Below are 13,182 nucleotides of genomic sequence, written 5' to 3' on the forward strand. Positions count from 1 at the left end.
AAAAATGTGTCCAGAGAGATGTTACTTTATTCACAGATGCATCTGACAGATCAAATCCTGGCCTTTTTGTGTTTCATGATTCTCTTTTCTTCCCTATCTGTTGACTTTATTCTCAGGTGCTCTACAAGGTCAAAGGAACCTTTTAGTATCAACACCAGGATGAGAGCCCACGGGCACAGATGAGAAGGCAATTTAGACTGTGTTTTAAGAATCTCAGATTGTGTCACCCTTTTTTACCTGCAGCAGCTCCATGGCTGACCATTCACTGCGATGCTCCAGATCTGAGATGAGCTCTTTTAGCAACTGGCTTTGCTGAACCAGTTCATTCTCAGCCTCAGCTAAGTCCTGCAGGGTCTTCGTCTCCTCTTCCTCCAATTTCTGCAGTTCTCTTTGCTCTTCACTGTCCAGGATGCTTCTAAGCTGATTAAATTCTGTGTGTATCCTTTGTTTCTCAGCCTGTATCTGATTCTGCAGGGGGAAACAAGAGAGAGAACTAATGAGTCTCTCAGCCTGAGAGCCTGCTATGAAAGGGATTAGGAGACAGAAAAAAATTTTTTTTAGGTAACTCTAACCAGGAAAGGAGTAGAAACAGGGTAGCAATTTTGGGGAAAAGTAATGAGTCTCTCAGCCTGAGAGCCTACTATGAAAGGGATTAGGAGACAGAAAAAAAAATTTTTTTAGGTAAGTCTAACCAGGAAAGGATTAGAAACAGGGTAGCAATTTTGGGGAAAGCTGTTTTTTCCTTTTTAGTACAAACCAAAAAGGCCTCAGACTCTTTTATTTAGGGCAACCCTGGAACAAATGTGAAACTGGAGTGAGGTTTAGGTGGTAGACAGTTGTCCTGGACATTCATGCCTTCCCACACTCTCACATTTGAACCTTGAATCTTGTCTTCCTTCCACTGGAGGTGTCAGGGCCTCACCGGAAAACAGGAATGGAAGACAGAATCCTTCAGCCTTCCTCACCATTGAGACTGTTTTTGAACTCAATTCCAAATATCTGTGTGTACAATTTGTAATTGTAATATATTTACTTGTAACATCTACTCTCCTGCCCTCACCCCCAACAGAGACAGGACAAGGAAGAGAACTAATCAAATGTCTTCTGGACTCATTCAATGTCAGGGAATGAAGGAAAAAGAGCTTCCTTGTGATTGGCGTGGAAGTTCCCATCAAGATTCCTAAGTCAGAAATTCCCCAGGAAGAGTCTCCTCCTGCCTTCCAGGAAGTTCTCTCTTCTCTGATGTCACTGCCCAACTTCTCAGCTTCCTGATGCTCTTTTCTCAGCCTGTCCAGAGAGGCCTGGAGTTTTTCCTGTGAGAGAGAGGAATCATACCAGAGTCAAGCCATGGTCTTTCTTAGCACCTGGAAAGAAAACAAATGAGGAATAAATAAGGCTGATCTCGGAAGAGACTGGGTTACTGATTAGAATCTGGTGATTGTAATCTATGACCTGGGAGAGAATCTGAGGAGGTGAATGTTTTCTTTATTCCTGGGGGATGAAAGTCACTACCTCCTCACCAAGAGTAGCCTGATTTTCTTTCTTTACAGAGTAAACATTGATTCTGTTATGGCCAAGGAAAGTCCTATCCTCTTATTGAAACTCTTCCTACATCCCCTCCCCAATGTTCAACAGCAACCATCCTGCTGGGAGGAGCAATGAGAGCTAAACTTGTGAAAGAAACTCTCCATCCACATGACGAAGGAGAAAAGAGGAAAACCTTTCACTCTTGGCCAAAGTCTGTACTTAGGCTCATCCTGATGCAAATGGAAGAAATACACAGTGGTGTCCCTCAGGCTTGGGAAGCCAAGCATATGGTAAGAGACACATGGAAGGAAAGTACAGGAGTCAGTACTAAGATGTGTGGTGAGTAAAGAAGGATGGAAAGGTGAGATTTCCCAGCACGTACTATCTTTCACCTCATCTCCTTCCATCCTGGGCCTTACCTGGCATTCCTTGACTACCTCCTCCATGAGGAATATCTGATGACCACAGTGCTCCCGGGACCACTCACAGAGCTGACAAATAGCCTTCCTATCCTCTTTACAAAAGAGTCGGAGTCTCTCTCCATGGCTCAAACAGAGATCTTTCTTCTGCCCTTCCTCTGGGCTTAACTTGACCTCTTTGACCCTCTCTACTATGTTGGCTAGATGCTGATTAAGCCATAGGTTTCCAAGTGAGTATCTGACACCACACACAGGACAGCTGCTTTCCCCTCCTGGGCCGATCTCTGACGCCTTGTTGTCAGTGATGCAGGCTTGACAGAAGCTGTGGCCACAGTTTAGACTCAGGGGTTCTGTCAAAAGTTTCAGGCAGATGGCACAAGTCACCTTCTCCTTCATGTTCACCAGGAATTTTAAAGCCATGGCAGCTGCTCCCCTGGTTTCTTCCTGAGGGTCTTCTTGTTTAAAGATTCCTAGATGGATGGGCAGATCGAAAGGATATGGTATAAGAATGGCACAAGTAAAAGGGATGCTAACTGTGCACACTTTAAAGATTGGCCAAGGCTGAAAAACTGAAAGACATAAAAAAAAGAGAGGGGAAAAGTGAATTCAGTGACTTGGGTAAGCCACTAAGGCCTCAGAGCTTTTGCTTTTCTTTCAGCCTGAAATGATCCTCCCTTGACATTTGCCTGACTTCCTCATACCTCACTGAACTCCCTTCTTGCATGTCTAATATGACTAACTTTTCTACAGCACAATCACCAAAACATCATTTGGTGTATTATTTGACATCTTTTTCTTATTACCACTATATAATATATGATATCCTTCTTTAAATATCCTACTCCTAAAGTGTAATCCACACAAGGACCAGGGACTTTGTCTGAAAACACAATGCTAGATAAATATATAAAGAACCTCATTTCTCTATAGGCGATTAAACTTTTTTTAAAAAAATCAGTGTTTTATCTTTTCTTTCCTTTAATTAGCAGTTCACCGATAGGTGAGCTTTGGGACCACAGAAATGGTTTCCAGTCCATCCCACACAAAGCCCTCTCTTATTTACTCCCCGGTGACACTGATAGAAACAGCAAGGACCACTGTAGGGAAGTAATCTTATTACTAACAATTATTAACCAGTTACAATTACACATCACTTTGACCTATTTATTCTTCATTAAAAATCCTTAAAAAATAAGAATACTCACTTTTTTTCTGACCTGTACATGGAATTAATTGACTTACAGAGATTATTCAATTTAGTAAGTGAATTGGAGTGAATATAATGTCCACAGGGTCCCCTTTCAAGGTCTGGTAGGTATGATAAACACTACCACACATAATTACACGTTTTGGGGAAATTAAATAGGAGATCATCAAAAAATCACCTCTGAATAAGTAAGGATTAGGCTGAAAGATAAAAGATGCGAAGGGAATATGGAATGGTAAAGAGGAAAAATATTTTAGGGAGAAGAATATCCTATTGATGGAGGACACAGCATCTTCTACTAATTTTAGACCACTGTGGCTGGTGCACAGAGAGCTCCTAGGCCTTTTGTAATACAGGAGCCTTAAATGGTCTAGAAATGTGACACTTCCTAAATGATATAAAAGTGACAGCCTCCTGTTTACAAAAGACCTGTCATGGCGGGTATAAAGTACTTGCTAGATCTCTGTACAAACCCTTATTAGAGCTCACTGGAGGCAGTCATGCCAACGTGCTGTGCCTCCTATCTTATAGGCCTTTGCTAAGCTAAGTAGACCTGGCTGGTTATGTCCTGTTGTCACATGAGTAGGAATAGCAAACCAAACCTGAAAGTATAGCTGGTGGTCAATCAGAAGACATGCCACAGAGCAGTAGTATGGTGACACTGATTCTTACAGCCTGGACTAAATATGGATTAAATATGTAAGGTGAGTGGGGAAGACCTCAGTGGCTATGAATGTCTTGATATGTCTTCTAATGGACTGAAATTGTGTCCCTGCCTGTGTGAATGTAGCCTTATTTTGCATTGAGTTTTTTGCAGATGTAATCAAGTTAAGATGAGGTCATCCTGGAAGAGGGTAGGCTCTAAATCCAATGACCAGAGTTAATATAAAAAGAAGAAAGGGTCACAGACACATAAGAAAGAAGGCCATGTAACAATGGTGGCGGAAGTTGGAATAATACAGAATCAAGGCAGGGACTGTTGAGATGGCTGGAAACCACCAGAAACTAAGAGAGAGACAGGGGACAGAATCTCCTCAGAGGTTCCTAGAGAAATCAACTCTACCACTACTTTGACTTTGGACGTCTGTCGTCCTGAACTGTGAAAGAATAAATCCCTGTTGTTTTAACCCATCTAATTTGTGGTAATTTGTTACAGCAGCATTAGGTTATTAATATAGTTGAAAGGATTTGATGGTGAAAGATCTGAGGTATGTAACAAACTATAAATCTTCCCCTTCTTGCTCTAAAAAGAAAGGATGGGGATATAATGAAAGCTGTATAGAGATACCTGTAGGCCTAGCAATCTGCCCACATCTCTAATGATTCATGAAGTGAACCTGATGAGGAATAAGACTTCCATGAACGGGGGTTGATAGGAGCAATCCAGCCAATGGTACAGATACTAAAAATTGTCTAAAGTCCATATACTATTAGCCCCTTTCTGTGGTGGCTATTGATTAGATCAGGTTCTGGTGACTAACAAAAACAGGGGTTTACATAAAATGATAATTCTGCCCGTGCTTACAATGGAAGATCTGAGCCAACCACAGGTGTGCACTTCTCTGTTATCTTTTATTCTGTTCACTATCCAACCGATGCTGAGAAACACCAAAAACCTACAGAGGAGAAAGGAACAGAGCATGCTTTCTCCCACAGGGTTGTGGACCTCACATCAGAGTGGGACCACAAGGCGTTGATGTCAAAACACCTGCCATCATAATGATCACAGAAAGAGAAAGGTACAGAGAAGGCAGAGCCCCACACATGGGCGGGCAGTGACTCCACCAATGTTTAAGAGTGACCCAAGAGCTGAGCAACAGTCAGGGAGTTAGAGAAAGGAACACAAGTTGCATCTGCCTGATGGAACTGTCAGGTCAGCTGGTTACCCTAAGTGTCAGACATATGTATCCCACAATTGAGTATTCTCTTCACACCTGGACTTATAATAAGGCAAAATCTATGCCTCTCTGCAGGTTAGATAATAAAATGAAAGTGTCTCCTGGAAGTGAAGTGCAGAAAGGGTTTCCTTTGAAGTTTTCAGACAATATCCTAGATAATTCCCGTCATTCTAGTGGCATCACTAGATATCTAGTGGGATCTAGTAGCTGCTTTGACATCACGCCTTCTTTTTTTTATTTAAATCCTCACCTGAGGATTTGTTTATTGATTGAGAGAAAGAAGGAGAGAGAGAGGGAGAGAGAGAAAGAGAGAGAGAGAGAGGTCAGTTGCTTCCTGTATGCACCCCAAGTGGGCGTCAAACCTGCAACTCAGGTATGTATCCTGACTGGAAATAGACCCCCCGATCTTTTGTTGTACAGCACAACGCTCCAACCAACTGAGCCACGCCAGCCAGGCCTAGTTACTTTCTTGTATATCGTATCAAATATTTATAATTTGTTATGATCTCTCCCCAACTAGAATGTAAGCTCTTATATGTATTTAACATATTTTGCAAGTTGAATGGATATTCATTGCACTTTTTCACAGCAGCAGCCTTCTTTCATTCATATGAATTAAATTTAAAAAATAAATAAGTACATCTATTTTATCTCATGTGTTAGGCCTTGTTCTTGACCCTGGGAGACAATATCTGGGCAGAAATGGACCCTCTCCAGGGTAAGCATAGATTCCCAGAAAGGCAGTAACAGTTACTTCTGAAAAGTGAGAGTATAGGATAGAATGCGCATGTGTCAGAAAATATGTGACATGTAAATGGTGTGCAAATTATTCCCTAATGACCTTAGGATGACACATAATCGGTGTCGGAGCAAACTTTTTATTTTATTTTTAAAATATATATATTTGATAGCATTGCAGATGTCTTCTATTTCCCTTCTCCCCCCTTGAACTTCTTAGCAAGACCATGGAAACTTTGGTCTTCTGGGCAATAGTCAACCCCTATTAATAAGCTCTGAACAAAGAAAAACAGTAAGCAGCAGAGGTAACAATCAACGCAAAGGTGTGTCTGAGCTCTAAGGCAGGTGAGGACACCAGTCAGGGTCAATGAACTACTGAAGTAAGAGCAAGCAGGCCCATTCAGGGAAGTGCAAGCAGAGCCCTGAGACTGAAGCTCAGGAGGACACAGGAGAAAAGGCAGCCTCAGAGGCAGGCAGCAGACCAATCATTAGCCTGCTGTCTTCACACTGGCCAGCAGCTGAAGATGTGTCAGGTAGGCCACAGACAGCCCCTCGGTGTTGCAGGAGGGGCCTGAAAGAATCAGGTTCAATATTACCCCTGGCCATGTCCCCAAGACTCCATTCTATCTGATGCCCCATACTAGGAGCTTGGGCTTTTGCACATTTGTAAAACAGGGACCTCTTTTACACACGGAGTGGAGTAGAAGAGAGTTTCTGTTGAGAGTGAGAGGGAGAGAGAGAGAGAGAGAGAGAGAGAGAGAGAGAGGAGAGAGAGATTACAGTTCCCTTCAGCAAGATAGGTAATCAAAACTATAGAACAGGAAGAAGATGGGGATGAACTCAGCCTGGAAAAATAAGGGTCCCTCCAGGAAGCAAACAAGGCCTTCTGCCTCTTCAATACTCCTTTCTCTCAAGCTGTCCCTCTCCAGACGCTGCCCTGTGTCTGCACTCAGAGTAGGAACCCTGCAGCTGGCTTTTCTTCCCTTCAGAGCACATCTGTGCCACAAAATACCTCACCTAACTTCACCTAGTACCTTTCTCTGCAAGTCTCCCACGCTGGGCCTGCCATAAACCTCCCCACACACCTTCAGGTCCCAGCGGAGATGTCTTGGCTCCTGGTGTAAGTGGTGAGGAAAAGACGGGGCAGTTCTGGTCAGGGTTCATTTTCCAACCGGGGGCTGAGTCTGCATGAAGTAGTTCCTCCTGAGGAACTGGCTGAGAAGTGAAAGTGAAATTCTCGGGGCTGGCAGGAAAAGGAAAGGGGACGGAGCTTCTGGGCCAAATGGTGGCAGTCCTTCAGGGCGACCGCAGAGAGTAAATAATGCTTTAACCCCGTGTTTGTAGAAGGGTGGGGTGGGGAGGGAAGATTTGCCCCTGGGGACTTTTGGCAAAGTTTCGGTTGTCATGACTACGGGGAAGGCTACTGCCATCTAGTGAGTAGAAGTCAGGGATACAGCTAACCATTCTATAATGCACAGGGCAGCTCCCACAACAAAGACGTATCCAGGCCAACCTTCTACCAAATATTCACACCGTTCAAAATAGAAAATGATGGTCACTTTTGGATAGTCACCTTAGGATATCAGGAGTTCCTCTGGTGGATTACTTGCGGCTGAGTTATATTCTGGGAGGCAGAAATGGCTAGAATGAAGGATAAGCAATTTGTTGTAATCTGCAACTGGTTCCATGAGATTGTACTTGCAGCTCCAGGTAAACAAGAGATACCACAAGAAGTGGCAAGGTCACACCATGGAGACTCGTTTTTACGGGCAGAGGGAGAACTGAAATTATCTGGAGGATTATAACCACCACTACAGGCATAAAGTGGCAGCTTTTGTTACCAAGTAAAGGCGTTTATTCCCTTGTAGACATCAAAACCCAATCAATCACAAACAGGAGTTTGCAGCAAAGAAAGTAAAGGTTTATTTTGAAGGAAATGACACCAAACCCAGAGTCCCAGGTGAGCTATTACTGGCTCCCTGACTGCCAGGTGATGGGTTATATAGGTGGAAAATCATTAATTATGGCAACTGAGGGAGTTGGGGTTGTGGGTTCTGCTGGCTGGTCAGGGCCAAGATGGGGAGAAGTTGAGCACTGTATCAGGTCTTAATGTCAGCCATAGCGTCCGTCATTCTGTCTGGTGTCATGGTGTGGTCGGTGGGGTGGTTCCTCTTTGCTGGGTCTGGAACTGAAACACAACTAAAGTCTAGTTTGACTGAAACTCTGTGGTCAATAGATTTGAGACTTTGTTCCAAAGATTTTTTTTTTAAAATATATTTTATTGATTTTTTACAGAGAGGAAGTGAGAGATATAGAAAGTTAGAAACATCGATGAGAGAGAAGCATCGATCAGCTGCCTCCTGCACATCTCCTACTGGGGATGTGCCTGCAACCCAGGTACATGCCCTTGACCGGAATCGAACCCGGGACCCTTCAGTCCGCAAGCCGACGCTCTATCAACTGAGCCAAACCGGTTTCGGCAGTTCCAAAGATTTTTTAAAAAAAATATTTTATTGATTTTTACAGAGAGGGATAGAGAGCTAGAAACATCGATGAGAGAGAAACATCAATCGGCTGCCTCCTGCACACCTCCCACTGGGGATGTGCCCGCAACCAAGGTACACGCCCTTGACAGGAATCAAACCTGGGAACCTTGAGTCCACAGGCCGACACTCTATCCACTGAACCAAACTGGTTATGGCCCAAAGATTTTTTGATGCTGACAAGAACTTCATTGTCCTGAAGACTTAATAACTAAGGGAATGGACATGCAAGGGAGATGGTGAGTAAGGGTGCTAAATGGGGCCGGTTTAAACCAAAAGGAAAGGAGAAAAGGTCATATTAAAGAAATAAAATTTCTGCTTCACTTTCCTAGATCCCTCTGGTTTATTCCCATTATTCCCCATAGCCCAACACTCTCCCAAAGCTGAACCAAGCCATGGCAAGGATGTAGAGCAACTGAAGTCAGAGGTAAAATGGTACTATCATTTTAGAAAATAGTTTGGCAGCTTCAAAAACCTTACCCATATACCTACCACACAGCCCAGCTATTTTGTTGCTAGGCACTTAGACAAGAAATGAGAGCATGTGTTTACTGTTTGAGTTTTACAAGAAATGTTCACAACAGCGATATTTGTAGTAGCCAAAAGCTGGAAACCACCCATCAACAGGCAAATGGGTAAGTGTTTACATACAATATAATTGTATTGATATAATGACCCATTGATACAATAGAATACTACACGGCAATAATACTGGAATAGACTCTTGAGAATACAAGCAGCAATCTGGAGCACGACAGAAACAAGACAATAAAACTGAATGATTCCATTTATATAAACCTTTAGACCCTAAAGTGGTTCTCAACCTTCCTAATGCGGCGACCCTTTAATACAGTTCCTCATGTTGTGGTGACCCCAACCATAAAATTATTTTTGTTGCTACTTCATAACTGTAATTTTGCTACTGTTATGAATCTTAATGTAAATATGTGATATGCAGGATGTATTTTCATTGTTCGCGTCACAGGTTGAGAACCACTGCAGAATGCACACTGAGAGAAAGCAGCCAGAGGTTGCTAGGGGATGGGAGTGAGGTGGGCAGAGACAGAAGAGATTACAAAGGGGCAGGAGGAAGCATTTGAAGAAGGTGGATATCTTGATTGTCCTGATGGTGATGTTTCACAAGTCAAAACATCAAATTATAGACTTTAAATACGTGCAATTTACATGTCAATTATATCACAATAAAAATGTTTAAAAAGCCATTCACTCCAAAATGTTTTCAAAAGTAGAATAGAATGTAAATGCCAGCTCTAGCAAGAACAGGCTTGTTGAAAAATGTTAGGATTAAGTATACCACTTGCCTAAGACTCCGGCAACAGCATTGCCCTCAGTCTTTTCCTTATGAACTTTAGGCTACAGGATGGAATAAAGAGCCCATAAAAAATCTGAGATCTTGGATCTTCTGGAATGATGAAGAGGAGCTGCTTAAGGTTCCAGGTCATGAGGCCACTTGGCATCCACCAAAATCTGCATTTTCCTTCCCTGGAAATTTGCTTGTACATGCTTGCATGTGGCTAGACATCTTACAATCTTTTTTTGTAGTTCAGTGGGGCTACATAGTTATTCTCAAGAACAGAAAGTTATGAGCAGAATTTATGAATTCCACATAAGAACTAAGGATTTAAGAAGCAAACTGCTCCCAGTTTTCTTTGCCCTTCTGCTGTCTTGATGTTGATGGCAATACTGTCTTCGGTGATGGCAGAGCCAGAGATGGAGCTTGCCCCATGCATCTCATGTGTCATAGTGCCACTCACCCCCTAGTTACATTCATGTTTTTTACATAAACAATATATAAATTTATTTGATCCATTTTATTTTTGGATTTAGTTTCCATAACAGTTTAGCCTACTGCATCACGCCAAAAATGTCAAGGCTAGGAGGCCCCTGTCCAGACACCCTCCCCCTGCCCCGCCCTGCCCGAGAAAGCCAGGGCTGCAAACTCATTCTAATTTCTCCCCACATCTCACCTACAGCATCCAAGCAAGAACTTTGATTTTCCTATTAACTAAGGTCATTCACTAGGTACCTCCATAGGGAAAGGACAGCTGGGCTAACTTCTTTCACCTGGAACTTACTACATGGAAAATAAATGAAAAGGGCACAATTAGAGACTCTTTTATCATCATCTCTTATTCCCCAACTTCCATCAGCCACAGGGGTACTGGTTTGCCTGTCTCCTTTCATATTTCTTCCGATTAAAGTCCAGATAAGAATGAGAGTGTGCATTTGGCCTCTGGTCTCCCACAAATTTAACCTCCCAAATGAAACCTTACCCTAGTTCAGCCGTGGGCAAACTACGGCCTGCGGGCTGGATCCGGCCCATTTGAAATGAATAAAACTAAAAAAAAAAAAAAAAAAAGCCCGTACCCTTTTATGTAATGATGTTTACTTTGAATTTATATTAGTTCACACAAACACTCCATCCATGCTTTTGTTCCAGCCCTCCGGTCCAGTTTAAGAACCCATTGTGGCCCTCGAGTCAAAAAGTTTGCCCACCCCTGCCCTAGTTACTCAGTACTGGGATTTTACTGTGACTTATACTTCATCTCATACAGACACTAACTAACTAGAGCTGAGCCAGGAGGATGAACTAATAATTCCTCAAACCACGATGGAATTGCAAATGTCCAACAGCCTGAGGGCTAAAGGCAGGGACCAGACTATGCACAATCTAGATAGATTCTATCCTCTGGCCATGATCCCTTTCTATGATCTTCCAAATTATAAATTTCTAGATATATTCAGATCCTCTTCTCTCTGCCAGTACCTTCTACACAAATGCCCCAGAGAGGTAGAGGATCCATGTAGATATACTAGTAACATCTTCCTTATACTAGAGCCCCCTTATGGGGAGAAATTGCACTACAGGATAAGCTGTCCAATCAACCTGTAATGTGAGCCACATATATAACTTAAAAATTTCTAGTATCTACACCAAACAAGTAAAGTAAAACAAGTGAAGTAAATATATATTTTATTTAATCCAATATATCCAAAATATTATGATCGTACTCTACAATATAAAAATAATTAATACAATCTTTTATATTATTTTGGACCAATGGTGCACATTTTACACATATAGCATGTCTCAAGTCACACTAGTCACATTTGAATTGCCAGTGGCCCTTGGCTACTGACTGGACACCAGCTCTAGTCAACTCCTTGATATTCGTTCCCACCCTCACTCCACTTCATAATTGCTTTTACAGTTGGCTTCAAAAGAATATAGCACCTCTCTACCAGAGTCATAGCTGCTCACTCACTGGCTGTTCATTTTGAGCATAAAGGAAAGGGGATGTGGGAAAACGGAAAGAAATCATTCTCTTCCTAAAATTATCTATATCTGATGGATCATTTTCCTCTTCCCTTTTTGTACTTCAATGCATTTGACAGATTTTGTTTTAATTTTTCAATCACTACTCCTAACATTTTAAGGTCCATGGAGGTTGTAGTAAAAACTGGTCAGAATTTCTTTCTTTAATTTTAAAGCCTCCAAAATTGACATAATAGACTTTAGCATGCTTATGTATTTACACAAAATACATCAATTTCTTTGCTCATTTGTTGCATTTTATAAAACCTGTGATATTATAAGAATGTAAAGTTACAGGTCAATTTCTTTCATAAATAGAGATAAAAATAAAATCTAAGACATGTATGAGCAAAACAAATTCAGTATTGCACATGAAAAATGATAGTGTCTTATTTCAGGAATTTGTATTAGATTTAAACATTGAAACAAATCAATGTACTCCAATAACAGAATTAAAATGACACGATTATCTCAATCATTAGTGACAATATCTGTTGAAATTCAATTTTCCATTCAGAACAAAACTTATAGCAAATTAAGAGAACGTCCCAAATTTGAGCCTATGCATTGACAAAAAAATTATCATGATTAATAGTAAAAGGCTGACAATTACCTCTCACCTATCTCTAGAGCTGTAATTACTTAATGAAGGATGTTCATTGTCACCACCAGTGCATTCTAGCCCTGAGTAAATGTTCAAAGAAAAAGGAAAAAGGAAGGAGACTGCAGAAAACAGAAGGTCAGAAGGGAGACTGAGGTGTGGATGAGCCTCAAAGGTTACTGCTCAGGTGTGGGTGAGGGCAGCAGAATGTTTAAGAGCTTGGGCGACGCAGGGTCATTGGGACTACACAGTTGCAAGGATTAAAATATGGGCAAAGAGTGGTAGGAAAGTAATATTTAGTGAAGGTGTAGATGGGAAAGCCGTGGTTTGTGACATTAAAAAAGGAGACAGTGCCGGCCTCATAGTCTATGAAAACCCCGACCCTGCGAGGGGGCACCGTCATGGAGAGGAGCAGGGAACTGGAAGAGTCCTCATAGGCCCTATATTCATGTTTATGGTGCAACCCAATCACCCAGTAGCCATTTTGAGGTTGATATCTGGAGTAAACATTGCGATTGTTCAAAAACTGGTTGACAGAGAATGGAGATCCCACGGCATCACTGCACACGCCCAGGATCCAGTCAGTCTTCTTGACCACATCCACTTCCCAGTAATGTTTTCCAGAGGAGAAATACTGCGAGCCCAGGACGCCACAGTCATAGTGCTCTTCCAGATGAGGCCCAGACAGGGTGGCGCCCACAAATCTCACCTGTCTCCGGTTTTTAGACAGGACAAGGTTTAAATTAGCTGTGTGTGGATTCAGCGTCACGTCCACTGTGGAAAAAAGTACATCAGCAGATGACAAGGGGTGCAGGGGTCTCATGACACTGAGAAGAGGAGACACAGAAGTGGGTGGGAGGAATTGGAGCTATGTGGAGCGGGTATGGGCGGAAGTATCACCAGCTTATACCG

The 13,182-nt window shown here is 42.2% G+C and overlaps 1 protein-coding gene across 4 annotated transcripts in view; it reads right to left on the reverse strand.

Moving 5' to 3' along the window:
- LOC102764759 (tripartite motif-containing protein 6) overlaps nt 1-13,182 on the reverse strand; it is a 26,504-nt gene that overhangs the window by 6,447 nt on the left and 6,875 nt on the right. The window contains exons 7-11 of one of the 4 annotated variants that reach the window (XM_015560147.1): nt 12,451-12,452; nt 6,691-6,758; nt 1,947-2,379; nt 1,218-1,313; nt 238-468 (exon numbers count right to left, since the gene is read on the reverse strand). In XM_015560147.1, the coding sequence (XP_015415633.1) occupies nt 238-468; nt 1,218-1,313; nt 1,947-2,379; nt 6,691-6,758; nt 12,451-12,452 (830 nt within the window). Of the gene's footprint in view, nt 1-237; nt 469-1,217; nt 1,314-1,946; nt 2,417-6,690; nt 6,759-6,874; nt 7,127-12,432; nt 13,045-13,182 lie in introns of those variants that run through there. The other 3 variants (XM_006752599.2, XM_015560110.1, XM_015560087.1) reach the window with 3 other exon arrangements.

Source organism: Myotis davidii, unplaced genomic scaffold (assembly GCF_000327345.1).
Source record: "Myotis davidii unplaced genomic scaffold, ASM32734v1 scaffold2030, whole genome shotgun sequence".
Classification (NCBI taxonomy): Eukaryota; Metazoa; Chordata; class Mammalia; order Chiroptera; family Vespertilionidae; genus Myotis; species Myotis davidii.